Source organism: Balaenoptera musculus, chromosome 12 (assembly GCF_009873245.2).
Source record: "Balaenoptera musculus isolate JJ_BM4_2016_0621 chromosome 12, mBalMus1.pri.v3, whole genome shotgun sequence".
Classification (NCBI taxonomy): Eukaryota; Metazoa; Chordata; class Mammalia; order Artiodactyla; family Balaenopteridae; genus Balaenoptera; species Balaenoptera musculus.
Window position 1 is genome coordinate 62054668 of NC_045796.1, and position 19269 is coordinate 62073936.

A 19269-nucleotide genomic window follows, 5' to 3' on the forward strand; every position below is an offset into this window, starting at 1 on the left:
AAAGAGTGAGAGAACAAATATTCATCGAGAATGATTAAACTTTCATTATTTCCTTTCACAAAAGCAGGAAAGGTCCATTTTAGAACCTTCCTTTACCCTGGTGCCATTAGTTCCATTTTTACTGGCTTCCTCTTTGGTTGCACTGACCTGTGAAAGGACTTCAAGGTCAATTTGCTTAGACTTTCTCAGCCCGCAACTTTCGAATCACGTGGGAAGCTTGAACCAACGCCGGGCCTCACTTGGGAGGAATTAAATCAGAAAATCTGGGGTGAGGCCCGGCACGAAATTGCTTTAAAACTTCCCGCCTGACTCCACCAGTCTCGGGAGAGGAGCGCCATCGTGTGTCCGAACCTTAAGTCCCGCCCCATCTCGCCGGAAGCGGCCACAGGTGGGAGCACATCCAGGCCCCGGAGGCAGGCGCGCTCCCTTTGAGATACTCTGGGCAGAGACGCTGCGTGCGCCCTCCCGACCGCTGGGGGGCGAACGGCGCGCAATCAGCGTCCGTTTTCCGGCGCGCGGCCAGGGCGACCCCAGACATGCGCATGCTCCGGTGCGTCCCGGAGGTCGCCCGCGCCGGTGTTTAACCGCGTGTGGTGTGAATTTAAGGGCATCATGTTATGAAGAGATGGGGGCTGCGGTGATTCGCGCAATCAGGAATTTCAACCTAGAGAACCGGGCAGAACGGGAAATCAGCAGGATGAAGCCCTCCGCCGCTCCCAGGCACCCCTCCACCAAGAACCTCCTGCGAGAGCAGATGAGCAGTAAGTGGGCCAGGGCGCGTGGGGCCTCGCGATGCGGGCTGCCTGTGCGGGCTGGGCTGTTCCACGCCGGTGGACCTCGGTCCAGTGGTGGGGGTGACCGGGGTCGGCTGCAGTCACTCGGGTCAGCCGAACGCGGGAAGGGGGAGCCACCAGGCCGGTGACATTGAGACAGTCCCCTTGCGCTCGCGGTGGAGGCGGCGGCTCCGCCTACTTCGTAGTGCTGGCGGTGTTAGCTTGTGACCCCGCTGCCCCTGCCCTCGCCGGCTTTTGTCATTAATGCTCAGTGACTTGATACAAGGAATCAAAATCAGAAGGGATCGTGTGCAAGAGAACTCTCTAGATGTCTTCACAGAATGATAGACACCGAGCTTGACCTAGCATTTTGAGTTACACTTAAAACATGTTCTGTAGTGTTCGAGTGATTGTTGATTAAGCAAAAAATTAAAAGTGACTGTCTTGTGTTAAGTGTTTAGGATCTTAGAGGAAATTTTCTTTGGCTTTAAATATTGTGACATTCTTTTTCTTTCCTTAGGCCATCCAGAAATTAAGGGAGAAATTGCTAGGAAAGATGACAAACTGCTGTCATTACTAAAAGATGTGTATGTCGATTCCAAAGATCCCGTGTCTTTTGTGCAGGTAATGTGTGTTTTAATTAAGTAAATACATAATTTAACCCTTTGGGGCTCCAGGAGAATGACCAAGAGAAGTGTAAATAGTAAAAAAGAGAGTGAGCGCTCTGCAAGTGTAAAAATGTCAGTGTGCTTGTGACCAGAATGCAGAGCATTGGCAAAGTTGAAGCACAGCAGTCTAAGCCAGACACATATGCCTCCGTTCATTGGGTATTTTCCGAAATTCTAAAAGACTTGTGAAAGTAGTGATTGTGTGCAACTCGGTGAATTATTTGGTATTATTTCAGAATTTGTAGGATTTGGTAAGGTATTCTAGTGGTTGTCACTGGAATGACCAAGGGAGGGCTTTAATACTATTTTCTCATACTTCAGTGGATTGAGGTATGTTTTAATCTCAGAGATTCCTTTAGTGTTATGTTGTTGGTGCTTGTTTTTTTTTTTATTTTGTTTTTTAAGAATATTATTAAGATAGAATACGTAAAGATAGGGAGATCACAGAATACACTGGGAACGGGAACGTGTATGTAAGTGCCAGGCACAAGTGCTTTGCATACAGAGAACAAAACATCTCTAGTCCTTGCTTTCACGGTGCTTATAGTGTTGTGAGGGACACAGGCATTAAACAGATGAGCAACCATAGGTACATAATTACTAATAACTCTCCGAAGGAGAAATATAGGCACTGTGAGCATATCAGAGGGACCTTTTTGAGACTGAAGGATCAGGGATGGTTTCTGAGGAAGTGACATTCAAACTCAGGCCTGAAGGATGGGTGGGAGTTAACCAGATGAGTTTGTGGGGCAGGAAGGTTCTAAGTAGGAGGAAGAGTTTGATTGAAGGAGAGGGAATTGCCAATGACAATTCCTATCTTTCCATTCTAAAATTCTCTGGTTGTCTCTCTCTGTAGATAGACAATAGACGGTTTGCACAGATAAAGTTATTAGTATGATTTTCACTAGAGAAGAGATATAAAACTCATGTACAATAAGGTATGTAAATTGTTGCACACAGTAGCAGTTATAGGGTTCAATTATCACCATATACTCATAAGAAATATATGTATGGGGTTGATGTTCATGTTCTTTATGTTATTTTTAGGCAGGAGTTAGATAATATTTCTAAGTATTGTTTCTCTCACATGTACTTACTCATTCAAAAATTGGCTCTTGGGGAGCAAAAAACATTTAACACTTCTTATGTATAAAATACAGAAATGTAGTTATAATACATAGGAGATATACAGTGGTATTAAAATTTCTTGGGAGGGTATTAGGAAAAGTCTGAAAAGACTCACGCAGAGTGATAATGAAGAAAAGGTTGAAGTGCCTATTTATGTTCTATGTCCCTTTTTTTCTTTTGGGCAGTTCATAATTTTCTTAATGATTTGTGATGTCTCTGGACATCAGTGGAAAGTGAAGAAGTTGTTAGGAGTATTTCAGGCCAGAGTTACAGTATGAAGGTAGGAGAGAGTGTGATGCCTTTAGAGTTCAATACAGTTAGGAGAAAGTATGAGGAGTGAATTTGGGAGAACTGAGGTGGGGTAGAGAGTAATAGGGGCCAGATCATGAAGATCCTTATTTGTCTTGCTAAGGAATTTGAGTTTTATCCTGAGGGCAGTGGGAAATCATTGAAGAGTTTCCTGTCGAACAGTGACATCAGATTTGCTTCATTCTGGGGGCAGTTTTGAGAGTGGGCTGGGAAGGAATGAAATGCATTTTATCTAGTTAGAGGAGACCAGGGTTTTGCAGTAGTTCCTGCAAGAGACGTTGGCTTGGACAAGGGTGATTTAGTGACTGGGAGAGAAGTGAACGGGTTGGAGAGTGACTTAGGTAGTATCAGCAGGATTTGGTCGTTGATTGCCTGTAATGAGAGAGAGGGGGAGATGTTAGGTATCATGTAAGAGAAGCTCTGGGTTTTGGAGTGGGATATGGGAGGTGGGTGGTATTAGTCACTGAGCTAGAGGGTATGGGGATAGAATCGGATTTTCAGAGGAAAAGGATAAGTTCAGTTTTAGACATGTTGATTTTGATGTGCTTATAGATTATCCAAGTAAAGATGCCATTTGTCATTTGGGAATTTGGATCTGGAAGTCAGGAGAAAGGTCGAGGTTTGAGATCAGATTCAAGAGTCATTAACACGTAGATAGTAATAATAAGGGGGTGTGTGGGATTGCTTGGGAGGAATGTGTAGAGTGAGAAGACAGCCTGGGCTAGAACTTGGTGCACACTAACATTTACGGGGCATCTGAAGGGAAATAGTCCACAAAAGAAACAGAAGGAACCACTACAGAGACAGATGGAAAACTAGGAGAGGGGTGGTATGGAAACCAAAGGAAAGATAGTTGTGGGTCCGTGGGAGTGGTCAGCAGTGTCAGGTGCTGTAGTGAGTTCAGATAAAGCCTGAAAAGTGTCCTCTGGATGCAGATCTAATCCTCTGGATTTCAGATCACAAGTATCTCTTTTAAACTTGAACTAAAAAGAAGGAAACTGGTCATAAAAGAAGTGTTGGTTTTGGGTTTGGTGGGTGTTTGTAAAATTTGGTGACTACAGCATTTTCATATTTTGACCAAACAGCAGTAATAGGCAGGGTGCATTTGAAAGGAAAGGTAAAGAGGGATGGTTGGTGTAGCTGATAGAGGAATGGAATACAGAGCACAAATGCAAGGGTTAAGCTTGGGTGGGACAGACAGATGGAAAGACAGGTGTTATAGGTAGTTTTATTTATATTTATTGCGGTCTTGGAGGCATTAGTTTATTTTCTCTGAAGAGGCAAGATCTCTAGCAATATTTGAATTCATTCAAGGTGTTTGGAGGCACTGAATATGAAATACAAAACTAGGAAACAGAATGGAGATTATCAAGTATGCCGTTAGAGCAGCATCAGAATCCTGCCCTTCTAAAGCAGTTTTTTATGTTTTCTAATCAGTGCATTATTGTTGTTCTTTTAATATATATGAAATAATGTGGTAAGTGGATGGTATACATTTGATTATTATTTTCTAGAACTACCTAAATTTTCTAATGATTGACTTATGGTTATGAAATGGTGATATGGCAAAAGTGCCATTGAACTATGACTCATTATAATGAGAAAATATAGTTTAGAAAATCATGGGTAGTATTTATTTGAAGAAGAATAATAAAGATTCTAGAATCATGAAAGTAGGTGTCAAATCTTTGCTCTCATCTTGAAAGCTTATTTTTTGGTTTTTGTTTCTTGATACTAGGTAAAGGATGCTGGAACACCTCAGAAGCCAAAGGAGTTCAGGTTGCCAAAAGACCATCATTCTGATATGATGAATGTTAAGAACATTCCCAAAGGCAAAATTTCCATTGTAGAGGCACTGACACTTCTCAATAATCATAAACTTTATCCAGACACATGGACTGCTGAGAAAATAGCTGAAGAATACCATCTAGATCAGCAAGATGTAAATTCCCTTCTCAAATATTTCGTTACTTTTGAAGTCAAAATCTTACCCCCTGAAGGCAAGAAAGCAATACAATCAAAATGAAGAGAATCTTGAAATGACTTTTCCTTTATGTACTCTGCATCCCTGTACCCTGTTTATTTTCTCATTTTTAGCATATTAAATTATATAAATTACCAAATGTGTTAAGCTCCCTCCTTGTGAGAGCATGCTATTTATTGAGCTCTGCTGAATTTTCAGGATTGCTGTTAGAATTAATTTTGTTCTCTTTTAAACTTTAATTTGGTTTAGGCATATGTTCTTATGTAATATCAGCATGACTAGTCAGCACATGTATAAATTTATTATAAATAAAAGAGTTATTGTACTTTAGGCAAGTCATATCATCAGCTTTTAAATTGATCATATAACCTCTTGGGAAATGTCCTGAATCCCTTGTTTAACATTCAAAGCTTCACCTTCCAATTTTGGTGGTTAGTTTATGTATGAAATAACTTTTTAAAAATATAAACAGGAATTGGCGTGTTTAAAATTTTAGCAGTCTCTGCTTTGACAAACAGGTAAGTTCAAAAGCTTTCAGAGAGACAGGCATAGTGGAACCTATCTGAAAAAAATAACTTTTCTCTGGACTTAGCATAGAAATACAAGAAAATTTTAAAGAGTGGATAAATCAGAGAACTATGGTAAATTGAATTTGGTGATCAGATACATATTTTTTTTCTAATTTAAATGCTGGTTGAAAGAAGAGAAAAAATAGCAAGTAGAAATATAAAGTGTGATCACTGGAAGGGACTTAGGAAATTGCTGCTTCATCCATTTAACAAACCTCTGAGCACAGTGTGTGCCAGTACTAGGGTCTTAAGTGAGATTGTGTAACTTGAGCTCTGTCATATTACTACCTGTGGGATTTCTGGGTCGATTGTGTAACCTCTTTGAGATTGAATTTCCTCTATAAAAAGTATAGTGCTGCCTTATTAAATCAAAGGGTTACTGTGAAGATACATAAGATAACAAAGGACTACAAAGGACTGAACAAATTCGACTTATTTTTTTCCAACTGAGAAGAGCAGCCTGGGGACGTTTCATGACCTAGCTAAGATTATTCTGTAGTTTATGACATAGCCAGGCCCAGAATTTAGGTTTTCAAAGTCTTAGTGGTATGTGTTTTTCAAAAAATATATCTCAAAAGTGTAGAAGGTGTGAGTTGTGGGAATCTTCAGAGAATGTGGTAAGAAAAATTCCAGGTTATCAGTGTCTTTCTGAGGGAAGACAGGCATTCCCTACTTTCCAGGGATTTCCCTGGAAATGGTATGGAAGTTGCTGAGGAATTCAGCATGATGATGGAATGAGGCATTTGTAATGCTGAGAAGAGAAAAACTGACTGAGACGGGGAAGTTTTAAGCTGTATTCAAATACAGTTTCATTATGTGAATAAACTATACCTACCTTATATTTGGTTCAAAACTAGTTCTTTTAAGAAAAAAAGAATTCTTAATATAAAAATGTATTTTAAGACTCCGATAACTCAATTATCAAAACTGTTTTCTTTTACCAAATAAAGGTCAATACTTGTACTTGAATCACTAATACTGCTATTTCTGAGCCATCTTCCCTATTCAAATCTACACTGTGGTTAGGCAGCTGTAAATATAGCTGTTGTTATGTGGTGTCACATGATAAAATAAAGTACTTCCCATATCATTCATTGGCCTATTATTGCTTTTTATTACAGGTAGGAGAGTGCTGGGTAATAGTGGTGTCACAGAAGGCATGGAGTTGAGATTCAGAAAAATCTAGAGGTAGATCTCAGCGTCCCTCTAGCCATATGATGTTAGAAATGTCCTCAACTGTAGAACAGGTAATAATTGCTAACATCTTAAAAGCAGTTACTGTACTAGGCATTGAACAAGTAAATTTATTAACTTGCTTAATAGTTACCACAGGCATGAGGATAAGTACTGTTAACCATATTTTACAGGGAAAATTTCAGCATAGAGATGTAAAGTAACTTTTAAAAGATTACCTAGCAAACGTTGGAACCTGGATTTAAACCCTCGTAGGTTATTTTCAAAACCCTGTGCTCCTAACTACTACACTATGTTTTCTGTCTGTGGGATTATAAGAATTAAGTGAGGAGGGACCTTCAAGATGGCAGAGGAGTAAGACTTGGAGATCACCTTCCTCCCCACAGATACATCAAAAATACATCTACACGTGGAACAACTCCTACAGAACACCCACTGAACACTGGCAGAAGACCTCAGACTTCCCAAAAGGCAAGAAAATCCCCACGTACCTGGGTAGGGCAAAAAAAAGAGAAAAAACAGACCAAAGAATAGGAATGGGACCTGAACCTCTGGGAGGGAGCTGTAAAGAGGGAAAAGCTTCCACACACTGGGAAGCCACTGGTGGAGACGGGGGGCAGGCAGGGGGGAAGCTTCAGAGCCACGGAGGAGAGCACAGCAACAAGGGTGCAGAGGGCAAAGTGGAGAGATTCCCGCGCAGAGGATTGGTGCCGACCAGCACTCACCAGCCTGAGAGGCTTGTCTGCTCACCCACCGGGGCGGGCAGGGGCTGGGAGCTGAGGCTCAGGCTTTGGAGGTCAGATCCCAGGGAGAGGACTGGGGTTGGCTGCGTGAACACAGCCTGAAGGGGGCTAGTGTGCCACAGCTAGCCAGAGGGAGTCCGGTAAAAAGTCTAGACCAGCCTAAGAGGCAAGAGACCATTGTTTCAGGGTGCACGAGGAGAGGGGATTCCTTCCCCATGTTCCCACAGAAGGCAGAGCACCGCCTAAGTGAGCTCCAGAGATGGGTGGGAGCCACGGCTATCAGCTTGGACCCCAGAGAAGGGCATGAAAATGCTAACGCTGCTGCCGCTGCCACCAAGAATCCTGTGTGCAAGCACAGGTCAGTATCCAACCCCCCGCCCCCCACCGGGAGCCTGTGCAGCCTGCCACTGCCAGTGTCCCATGATCCAGGGACAACTTCCCTGGAGAACACACGGCACGCCTCAGGCTGTTGCAACGTCATGGCGGCCTCTGCTGCCACAGGCTCGCCCTGCATTCCAATTATGACTACCATACCCCTCCCTCTCACCAGCCTGAGTGAGCAAGAGAGCGCTAATCAGCTGCTGCTTTAACCCCCTCCTGTCTGGGCAGGGAACAGACTCCTGAGGGTGGCCTACACGCAGAGGCGGGCCCAAAACCAAAGCTGAACCCCAGGAGCTGTGCAAACAAAGAAAAGAAAGGGAAATCTCTCCCTGCAGCCTCAGGAGCAGCAGATTAAATCCCCACAATCAACATGATGAACCCTGAATCTGAAGAATACCTGAGTAGACAACGAATGTTCCCAAATTGAGGCGGTGGACTTTGGGAGCAACTGTAGACTTCAGGTTTGCTGTCTGAGACTGATTTGTTTCTGATTTTTATGTTTATCTTAGTTTAGTTTTAAGTCCTTGTTATCATTGGTGGATTTATTGCTTTTGTTGCTCTCTTCTTTTTTCTATTATTTTTTTATTTTAATAATTTAAAAAATTTTTTTACTATTTATTTATTTATTTATTTATTTATTTTTTCTCCCTTCTCTCGGAGCCATGTGGCTGACAGGGTCTTGATGCTCTGGCAGGCCTGAGCCTCTGAGGTGGGAGAGCCGAGTTCAGGACATTGGTCCACCAGAGACCTCCTGGCTCCACGTAATATCAATCGGTGAGAACTCTCCCAGAGATCTCCATCTAAACGCCAAGACCCAGCCCCACCCAATGGCCAGCCAGCTCCAGTGCTGGACATTCCATGCCAAACAACTACCAAGACAGGAACACAACCCCACCCATTAGCAGAGAGGCTACCTGAAATCATACTAAGTTCACAGACACCCCAAAACACACCACTGGACTTGGCCCTGCCCACCAGAAAGACAAGATCCAGCCCCACCGACCAGAAAACAGGCAGCAGTCCCCTCCACCAGGAAGCCTACATAAGCCACTGAAACAACCTCACCCACTGGAGGCAGACACCAAAAACAATGGGAACTATGAACCTGCAGCCTGAGAAAAGGAGACCCCAAACACAGTAAGTTAAGCAAAATGAGAAGAGAGAGAAAAATGCAGCAGATGAAGGAGCAAGGTAAAAACCCACCAGACCAAACAGATGAAGAGGAAATAGGCAGTCTACCTGAAAAATAATTCAGACTAATGTTAGTAAAGATGATCCAAAATCTTGGAAATAGAATGGAGAAAATACAAGAAGCGTTTAACAAGGACCTAGAAGAACTAAAGAGCAAACAAACAATGATGAACAACACAATAAATGAAATTAAAAATTCTCTAGAAAGAATCAATAGTACAATAACTGAGGAAGAAGAATGGATAAATGACCTGGAAGACAAAATAGTGGAAATAACTGCCACAGAGCAGAATAAAGAAAAAGGAATGAAAACAATTGAGGACAGTCTCAGAGACCTCTGGGACAATATTAAATGCACCAACATTCAAATTATAGGGTTCCCAGAAGAAGAGAAAAATAAAGGGTCTGAAAAAATATTTGAAGAGATTATAGTTCAAAACTTCCCTAACACGGGGAAAGAAAATAGTCAATCAAGTCCAGGAAGCACAGAGAGTCCCATACAGGATAAATCCAAGGAGAAACACGCCAAGACACATATTAATCAAGCTATCACAAATTAAATACAAAGAAAAAATAATAAAAGCAGCAAGGGAGAAGCAACAAATAATATACAAGGGAATCCCCATAAGGTTAACAGCTGATCTTTCAGCAGAAACTCTGCAAGCCAGAAGGAAGTGTCAGGACATATTTAAAGTGATGAAAGGGAAAAACCTACAACCAACATTACCCAGCAAGGATCTCATTCAGATTTGATGGAGAAATTAAAACCTCCACAGACAAGCAAAAGTTAAGGGAATTCAGCACCACCAAACCAGCTTTACAACAAATACTAAAGGAACTTCTCTGGGCAGGAAACACAAGAGAAGGAAAAGACCTACAATAACAAACCCAAAACAATTAAGAAAATGGTAATAGAAACATACATATTGATAATTACCTTAAATGTAAATGGATTAAATGCTCCAACCAAAAGACATAGACTGGCTGAATGGATACAAAAACAAGACCCGTATATACGCTGTCTACAAGAGACCTACTTCAGACCTAGGGACACATACAGACTGAAAGTGAGTGGATGGAAAAAGATATTGCATGCAAATGGAAATCAAAAGAAAGCTGCAGTAGCTATTCTCATATCAGACAAAAGAGACTTTAAAATAAAGACTATTACAAGAGACAAAGAAGGACACTACATAATGATCAAGAGATCAATCCAAGAAGAAGATATAACAATTGTAAATATTTATGCACCCAACATAGGAGCACCTCAATACATAAGCCAAATGCTAACAGCCATAAAAGGGGAAATGGACAGTAACACAATCATAGTAGGGGACTTTAACGCCCTACTTTCACCAACGGACAGATCATCCAAAATGAAGATAAATAAGGAAACACAAGCTTTAAATGATACATTAGACCAGATGCACTTAATTGCTATTTTAGGACATTCCATCCCAAAACAACAGAATACACATTTTTCTCAAGTGCTCATGGAACATTCTCCAGGATAGATCATATCTTGGGTCACAAATCAAACCTCGGTAAATTTAAGAAAATTGAAATCATATCAAGTATCTTTTTGGACCACAATGTTATGAGACTAGATATCAATTACAGGAAAAAAAAACTGTAAAAAATACAAACTCATGGAGGCTAAAGAATACACTACTAAATAACCAAGAGATCACTGAAGAAATCAAAGAGGAAATCAAAAAATATCTAGAAAAAAATGACAATGAAAAGACGTTTCCAAAACCTATGGGATGCATCAAAAGCAGTTCTAAGAGGGAAGTTTTTACCAATACAATCCTACCTCAAGAAACAAGAAAAATCACAAATAAACAACCTAACCTTGGGGCAAGGCACAAGTTTTGAAAGAATGACATAGCCCAAGGACGTGACATAAACGGATTAGAACCAAATGGGTCCAAGATGGTGGACAAGTTGACTTCCACTAGACCTTGAGCCTCAGTATATGCTCATTGTAACACATCAGCAAACTAAATAAAACACCCACAGGCACCATGACAGTTCTAAGGTGACCATAAAGATCAAAAAGTGGGCGGTGGCCCAATTCCTGCAAATCCCTGCCCCTTCCTGAAATAGCTGGAATACTCCCACTCATTAGCCTATGAAATTACCCACCACTATAAAAACTGACAACCCCATACCCTGGTGCCTTTCTCATCTTCTGAGATGGCCGACACTCTGTGGAGTGTGTTTCTCTCTAAATAAATCCACTTCTTACCTAAAAAAAACCCAGAAAAACAAAAACCTAACCTTACACCTAAAGCAATTAGAGAAAGAACAAAAAAAAAAGAATTCCAAAGTTAGCAGAAGGAAAGAAATCATAAATATCAGATCAGAAATAAATGAAAAAGAAATGAAGGAAAAAATAGCAAAGATCAATAAAACTAAACACTGGTTCTTTGAGAAGATAAACAAAATTGATAAACCATTAGCTAGGCTCATCAAGTAAAAAAGGGAGAAGACTCAAATCAACAGAATTAGAAACGAAAAAGGAGAAGTAACAACGGACACTGCAGAAATACAAAGGATCATGAGAGATTACTGCATGCAAATATATGCCAATAAAATGCACAACCTGGAAGAAATGGACAAATTCTGAGAAAAGCACAACCTTCCGAGACTGAACCTGGATATAATAGAAAATAAAAACAGACCAATCACAAGCCCTGAAATTGAAAGTGTGATTAAAAATCTTCCCACAAACAAAAGCCCAGGACCAGATGGCTTCACAGGCAAATTCTATCAAACATTCAGAGAAGAGCTAACACCCATCCTTCTCAAACTATTCCAAAAAATTGCAGACGAAGGAACACTCCCAAACTCATTCTATGAGGCCACCATCACGCTGATACCAAAACCAGACAAAGATGTCACCAAAAAAGGAACTACAGGCCAAAATCACTGATGAACATAGATGCAAAAATCCTCAACAAAATACTGGCAAACAGAATCCAGCAGCACATTGAAAGGATCATATACCATGATCAAGTGGGGTTTATCCCAGGAATGCAAGGATTCTTCAGTATACGCAAATCTATCAATGTGACACACCTTATTAACAAACTGAAGAATAAAAACCATATGATCATCTCAATAGATGCAGAAAAGGTTTTGACAAAATTCAACACCCATTTATTATAAAAGCCCTGCAGAAAGTAGGCATAGAGGGAAACTACGTCAACATAATAAAGGCCATATATGACAAACCCACAGCCAACATCATCCTCAGTGGTGAAAAACAGAAACCATTTCCTCTAGGGTCAGGAATAAGATAAGGTTGCCCACTCTCACCACTATTAGTCAACATAGTTTTGGAAGTTTTAGCCATGGCAGTCAGAGAAGAAAAAGAAATAAAAGGAATCCAAATCTGAAAAGAAGAAGTAAAACTGTCACTGTTTGCAGGTAACATGATACTATACAAAGAGAATCCTAAATATGCTACCAGAAAAGTACTAGAGCTAATCAATGAATTGCTAAAGTAGCAGGATAAAAAATTAATGCAGAGAAATCTCTTGCATTCCTATACACTAAGGATGAAAAATCTGAAAGAGAAATTAAGGAAAAATTCCCATTTACCATTGCAACAAAAAGAATAAAATACCTAGGAATAAACCTACCTAAGGAGACAAAAGACCTGTATGCAGAAAACTATAAGATACTGATGAAAGAAATTAAAGATGATACAAACAGATGGAGAGATATACCATGTTCTTGGATTGGAAGAATCAACATTGTGAAAATGACTCTACTACCCAAAGCAATCTACAGATCCAATGCAATCCCTATCAAACTGCCAATGGCATTTTTCACAGAAGTAGAACAAAAAATTTCACAATTTGTATGGAAACACAAAAACCCCAAATAGCCAAAGCAATCTGGAGAAAGAAAAACAGAGCTGAGGAATCAGGCTCCCTGACTTCAGACTATACTACAAAGCTACAGTAATCAAGACAGTATGGTACTGGCACAAAAACAGAAATATAGATCAACAGGATAGAAAGCCCAGAGATAAACCCACACACATATGGTCACCTCATCTTTGACAAAGGAGGCAAGAATATACAGTGGAGAAAAGACAGCTTCTTCAATAAGTGGTGCTGGGAAAACTGGGCAACTACACGTAAAAGGAAGAAATTAGAACACTTCCTAACACCATATACAAAAATAAGCTCAAAATGGATTAAAGACCTAAATGTAAGGCCAGACACTATCAAACTCTTAGAGGAAAACATAGGCAGAACACTCTACGACATAAATCACAGCAAGGTCCTTTTTGTCCCACTCTTAGAGTAATGATAATAAAAACAAAAATAAATAAATGGGACCTAATGAAACTTAAAAGCTTTTGCATGGCAAAGGAAACCATAAAGAAGACGAAAAGACAACCCTCAGAATGGGAGAAAATATTTACAAACGAAGCAACTGACAAAGGATTAATCTCAAAAATATACAAGCAGCTCATGTAGCTCAATATCAAAAAAACAAACTACCCAATCCAAAAATGGGCAGAAGACCTAAATAGACATTTCTCCAAAGAAGATATACAGATTGCCATCAAACACATGAAAGGGTGCACAACATCACTAATTGTTAGAGAAATGGAAATCAAAACTACAATGAGGTGTTACCTCACACAGGTCAGAATGTCCATCATCAAAAAAGCTGCAAACAGGGCTACCCTGGTGGTGCAGTGGTTGAGAATCTGCCTGCCAATGCAGGGGACACGGGTTCGAGCCCTGGTCTGGGAAGATCCCACATGCCGCGGAGCAACTGGGCCCGTGAGCCACAATTACTGAGCCTGCGCATCTGGAGCCTGTGCTCCACAACAAGAGAGGCCGCGATAGTGAGAGGCCCGTGCACCGTGATGAAGAGTGGCCCCCGCTTGCCACAACTAGAGAAAGCCCTGGCACAGAAACGAAGACCCAACACAGCCATAAATAAATAAATTAATTTTTTAAAAAAACTGCAAACAATAAATCCTGGAGAGCATATGAAGAAAAGGGAACCCTCTTACACTGTTGGTGGGAATGTAAATTGATACAACCACTATGGAGAACAGTATAGAGGTTCCTTAAAAAACTAAAAATAGAACTACCATATGACCCAGCAATCCCACTACTGGGCATATACCCTGAGAAAACCATAATTCAAAAAGAGACATGTACCACAATGTTCATTGTAGCACTATTTACAATAGCCAGGACATGGAAGCAACTTTAGTGTCCATTGACAGATGAATGGATAAAGAAGATGGGGCACATATATACAATGGAATATTACTCAGCCATAAAAAGAAAGAAATTGAGTTATTTGTAGTGAGGTGGATGGACCTAGAGTCTGTCATGTAGAGTGAAGTAAGTCAGAAATAGATAAACAAATACCATATGCTAACACATATATATGGACTCTTAAAAAAAAAAAAAGGTTCTGATGAACCTAGGGGCAGTACAGGAATAAAGACAAAGACGTAGAGAATGGACTTGAGGACACGGGGTGGGTGGGAAGGGGAAGCTGGGACGAAGTGAGAGAGTAGCACTGACATATATAAGCTACCAAATTTAAAATAAATAGCTAGTGGGAGGCAGCTGCAAAGCACAGGGAGATCAGCTCTGTGCTTTGTAACCACCTAGAGGGGTGGGATAGGGAGGATGGGAGGGAGGTGCAAGAGAGGGGATATGGGGATATATGTATACATATAGCTGATACACTCTGTTATACAGCAGAAACTAACACAACATTGTAAAAAATTTAAAAAAAAAAAAAGAATTAAGTGAGATGGCTCACAAGGTGCCTGGGCCATGTGAAGCCAGGATGACTCAGTGCCCACTGTGTATGAGCATCGTCTGTGGACCTCTGGAAAGATTGGTGTCTGGGCCTCCTCTGCTGTGGTTGACTGCTTTAGTAAGGGTGAGAGACCCCTTTGTTGATGAGCTCTGGATCAGGATGTTTTGAAAACATTTAATGGCCAGTGTGACACCAGACTGTCCAAATTGTGCAGACCATCTGTGCAGTTTGAATATCAGCATTGTCTGGGTCTAAAGTTTCCTGTGGAAGAAGAAAAGGAGCAGGAGTTAGGAGGGTGAATTTGAGGGAGTTTGAAGGAGGGAAGCTTTCCAGGGCATGAAAAAGGGAAGGAAAGAATTCCTGGAGATGAAAAGATTTGGGTTAGCAGGGTCAGGGGAAGAGGCAGGAAGGTTAATCATAGGGTGGGCAGGAGAACTGGGATCCCAGAAGCTGATTCAGGAATGTTGCCCAAGTGGGTGGATTTGGCAAAGTTCTACCATTAATAGGGTCACCATATAATTTACTGCCCAAACTGGAACACTTTTGAGAGTGAAAAGGGCACCAATTACATTAGGACAATTGGGACAAGAGTCCATATATAAAAACCAAAGCTTTACATTCAGAGCATTTGGGTGACTAATTCCATGGTTTTTCTTTGTCATTGTCAGCACTCCAACAGTAGAACTATGTCTTGGGGAGCATACATGAGAAGAATTGTAGAAGTTAGAAGAACAGAATCCTGAGCAGAGATGAAGTTCTGTAAGTTTTAATGTATTAATGTTGTGAAGTACATAGTGCATAACACCAAAATTGATTCTTCCTTACTTCCTGTGAGGAAAAAGGCAACGTGTACATCACTATAAAGATGAATAATTTAGAGACAAGAATTTAGTCAAATGGGATAAACCAGTACTTGGAAATTGAGAGGTATTCCCTGAGATAAAAGGAAATAGGTAACAGTGTACAGTCTTGAGGAGCAGGAAGACTTCTTGGTTGTGTGAGAGAATATAACCTTTGGAAATGTTACCTAATTTTGAAAGAAGAAAGCCACAACAATGCCACCTGAATGACAATGAACTCTGCTCGTGGCTCCAAAGAAAATAAACTAATGAAAGGATTTATGTGTAGGATTGTTTACTGACATTCACATCAGGAAACAGAGGGGGGTCACTGAGGAAAAAAAAAAAGCAGTATTTAATTTATTTGTAAAAAAAGCCTCAGGCCTCCTTCTTTTTTTTTTTTTTTTTTTTTTTTTTTGTTTTATTTTATTTTATTTTATTTTATTTTTTTTTTTAAAGCTCTTTTCTTTTTTATAGCTACTTTATTTATTTATTTTATTTTTTTTTATTTTTGGTTGTGTTGGGTCTTCGGTTCATGCGAGGGCTTTCTCTAGTTGAGGCAAGTGGGGGCCACTCTTCATCGCGGTGCGGGGACCGCTCTTCATCGCGGTGCGTGGGCCTTTCACTATCGCGGCCCCTCCCGTTGCGGGGCACAGGCTCCAGACGCGCAGGCTCAGCAGTTGTGGCTCACGGGCCCAGCTGCTCCGTGGCATGTGGGATCTTCCCAGACCAGGGCTCGAACCCGTGTCCCCTGCATTAGCAGGCAGATTCTCAACCACTGCGCCACCAGGGAAGCCCAGGCCTCCTTCTTATTCCAGAAGAGTAAGTAATGATTAAATGTAATACATATATGTTTGGTAGTAAAAATTCCATTTAGAGATAATGATTTTGAGCAGTTTTGCTCTTTTAGTATAATTTGTAGCACTTATGCATGGGAAATATCAGAGCCAGATTTTTCTTTAAATGCCTTCCTGCATTTCTAGGTAAGCATAATAGTTCAGTTAAATTAATCTAACAATTTAACTGAACTATATAATGAAGATCATTATTTTTATTTTGTAATTATCTATAGTTTCCTTTCATTTTTCAGTGAGGCTTATTGCACAATAGTATGGCTTTGTGTAATATTTAAATTTTATTTTTTGTTTAGTTTACTTTTTTCAATAGATGGCATTATGATTTCACACAAATTTATATGAATTAGTGAGTAAACAGATGCTGCTTTTTTTTTTTAATTTTTATTTATTTATTTATTTATTTATGGCTGTGTTGGGTCTTCGTTTCTGTGCGAGGGCTTTCTCTAGTTGCGGCAAGCGGGGGCCACTCTTCATCGCTATGCGCGGGCCTCTCATTATCCCGGCCTCTCTTGTTGCGGAGCACAGGCTCCAGACGCGCAGGCTCAGTAGTTGTGGCTCACGGGCCCAGCCGCTCTGCGGCATGTGGGATCTTCCCAGACCAGGGCTCAAACCCGTGTCCCCTGCATTGGCAGGCAGACTCCCAACCACTGCGCCACCAGGGAAGCCCCCCAGATGCTGCTTTTTAATTTTTCAATTAAGAAACAAGTGGGCTCCTATTTATTATTTAAATTTTTATTAGTGTAGGGAAACCCCTGCATAGAGTATTCAACTCTTACTAACTCTATTTACTGCTCCTTAGGCCATTATCTGTTATTCAATCATTTCTGTTTCAGCCTTTCTGTTCCCAGTGCTGGTCCACAACTGATGCTGTTGGTTCAGATAAGGTGCTTAGAAATGGAAAACCACTTAAAATACCACAATGTCACCAAAGCGAATAAGCATCTTTTCTCCTCTTTGGTTATTCTTGTTACATATTTTTCCTGTTGTTGCTGACCATGGTGCTTTAGGAGGAACAGCAAAATTAAGATAAAAGATTTTAAAAGGACCAGATTTAAGAGATTCTAAAGCCTTTAAGACAACATCCTTAATGAGCCCTTTATTAAATATTTAGGTTGCCACATTCTATTTATTAAGAGACCCACTTTTAGGTAGGTCAAATGTGTGACCCACTTCTGCATGTAGGTATAAGATTAATAGCATGATTTTTTAAAACTTTACTTGCTCAAGTAATTTGTTAAGCCAAAAGATGACAAACATTTCAACTTTGCTTTGTAGTGTTTAAGAGAGAAGTGGCTTTTCAAATCATTTCCTCAAATCAGTAATAACTATTCATTTATTTATTCATCACCACAAATATTTATTGCTCTATTTACTGTGTGCCAGGCACTGTTCGAGAAGCTAGGGACTCAGCAGGGAAGATAACAAAATCTCATGGAACTTACAGTTTTACAACATTACCTGCTGTTTTAATTATCTATTGCTCCACAACAAATCATCTCAAAATCTAGCAGCTTAAGAAAAACAATTCCTTATTATCTTTCAGGGTTTTGCAGATTGTTGGAGCTCAGCTGGGCAGTTTTCCCTTGTGATCTCTTGTGTAGTTATGGTTGGGACTGGTGTTATCTGAAGGCTAAACTGGGCTGGGCATCCAAGATGGCCCGCTCACATGACAGGCAGTTGATGCTAGTTGTTGGCTGAGAGTTTAGCCAAGACTGGATCAGAGCATCTGTAGGCAAGCTCTCCATGTGGCATGGGCTTCGTATAGCATGGTGACTGGCTGGGTTCCAAAAGCAAATGTTGCAGGACAAAGAAAGTAGAACCATCAGAAATTGTCAGAGCATCACTTCTTCACTCTATTTGTCAGTGCAGTCACAGAGCATGGCTTGATTCAAGGGTAGGGGGCATAGGCCATACCTCCTGATGGGAAAAGTGTCAAAGAATTTGTTGTCATCTTTGCCCTTTGCAGTGCATCATATCAGGTAATGCATGCTGTCAGTTTGTCTCATTTGGATGATGTTAACTTTGACAGCTTGTTTAAGGTGGTATCTGCCATATTTTCTCTGTAAAATTACTAGTTTTTCCCTTGTAATTAATAACTTATTATGGAGGGACATGAGAGGTACTGAAAGTGTTCTCTGTTTTGATCTGGGCAGACATTGCATTAGTATATACCTATGTACAAATACATCAAGCTGTTCATTTCAAAATAAAGCATTTTACATACTTCAGTATAATATGCTTACTATTTCGATAAAAAAAATTTTTTTTTCACTCTTCACCTTTATACCTTGCCCAGTTGTACTTTGGTTGGTTTGACAATGATTCTACTAATCTCCCAATTACAAAGACCAAAAAAGTCAGACACCTCTTGACTGTTCTCTAACTTACCCCCACCTGCAGCTTCTGGCCTCTGTCATGACTCTCTATAATTCGTTTTCCAACTGGCACCCAGACTAATTTTTCTAAAAATATGCAACTGTGAAACTGTTGTTCCCCTGCTTTAAGTTCATTTCATCACCCCTAGGATAAAATCCAAATTCCTTGAATTAGAAGTAGCTCCATGCCTGCTTAATCTCTCCAAACTCATCTCTCATGACTCTCAGTGTGAACGCAGTCTTCCTTACTTAGTTTCCTACTGAGGTAGGTATTTGCCTATGACCTAAATGGCAAAATAACACTTCAGTTTCGGTTTATTGAATGGTAATTTAGTTCAATTCTGTTTGATGAATATTACTGAGTATTAATTGAGTGCAAGTCTCTGAGCTAGGTACAGAGGTAAGTGTTATGATGAGGAATGAATGTAGTCCTTGCTTCCT

General features: G+C 40.4%; 1 protein-coding gene across 1 annotated transcript; it reads left to right on the forward strand.

Annotated features, from left to right (window-relative positions):
• Positions 1-504: 504 nt before the first annotated feature.
• NDUFAF4 (NADH:ubiquinone oxidoreductase complex assembly factor 4) lies at positions 505-6400 on the forward strand. The gene is made up of 3 exons (XM_036870839.1): positions 505-761; positions 1294-1397; positions 4617-6400. Exons 1-3 carry the CDS (start codon positions 626-628, stop codon positions 4902-4904), a joined length of 528 nt encoding a protein of 175 aa, XP_036726734.1. The 5' UTR covers positions 505-625; the 3' UTR covers positions 4905-6400.
• Positions 6401-19269: the final 12869 nt, after the last annotated feature.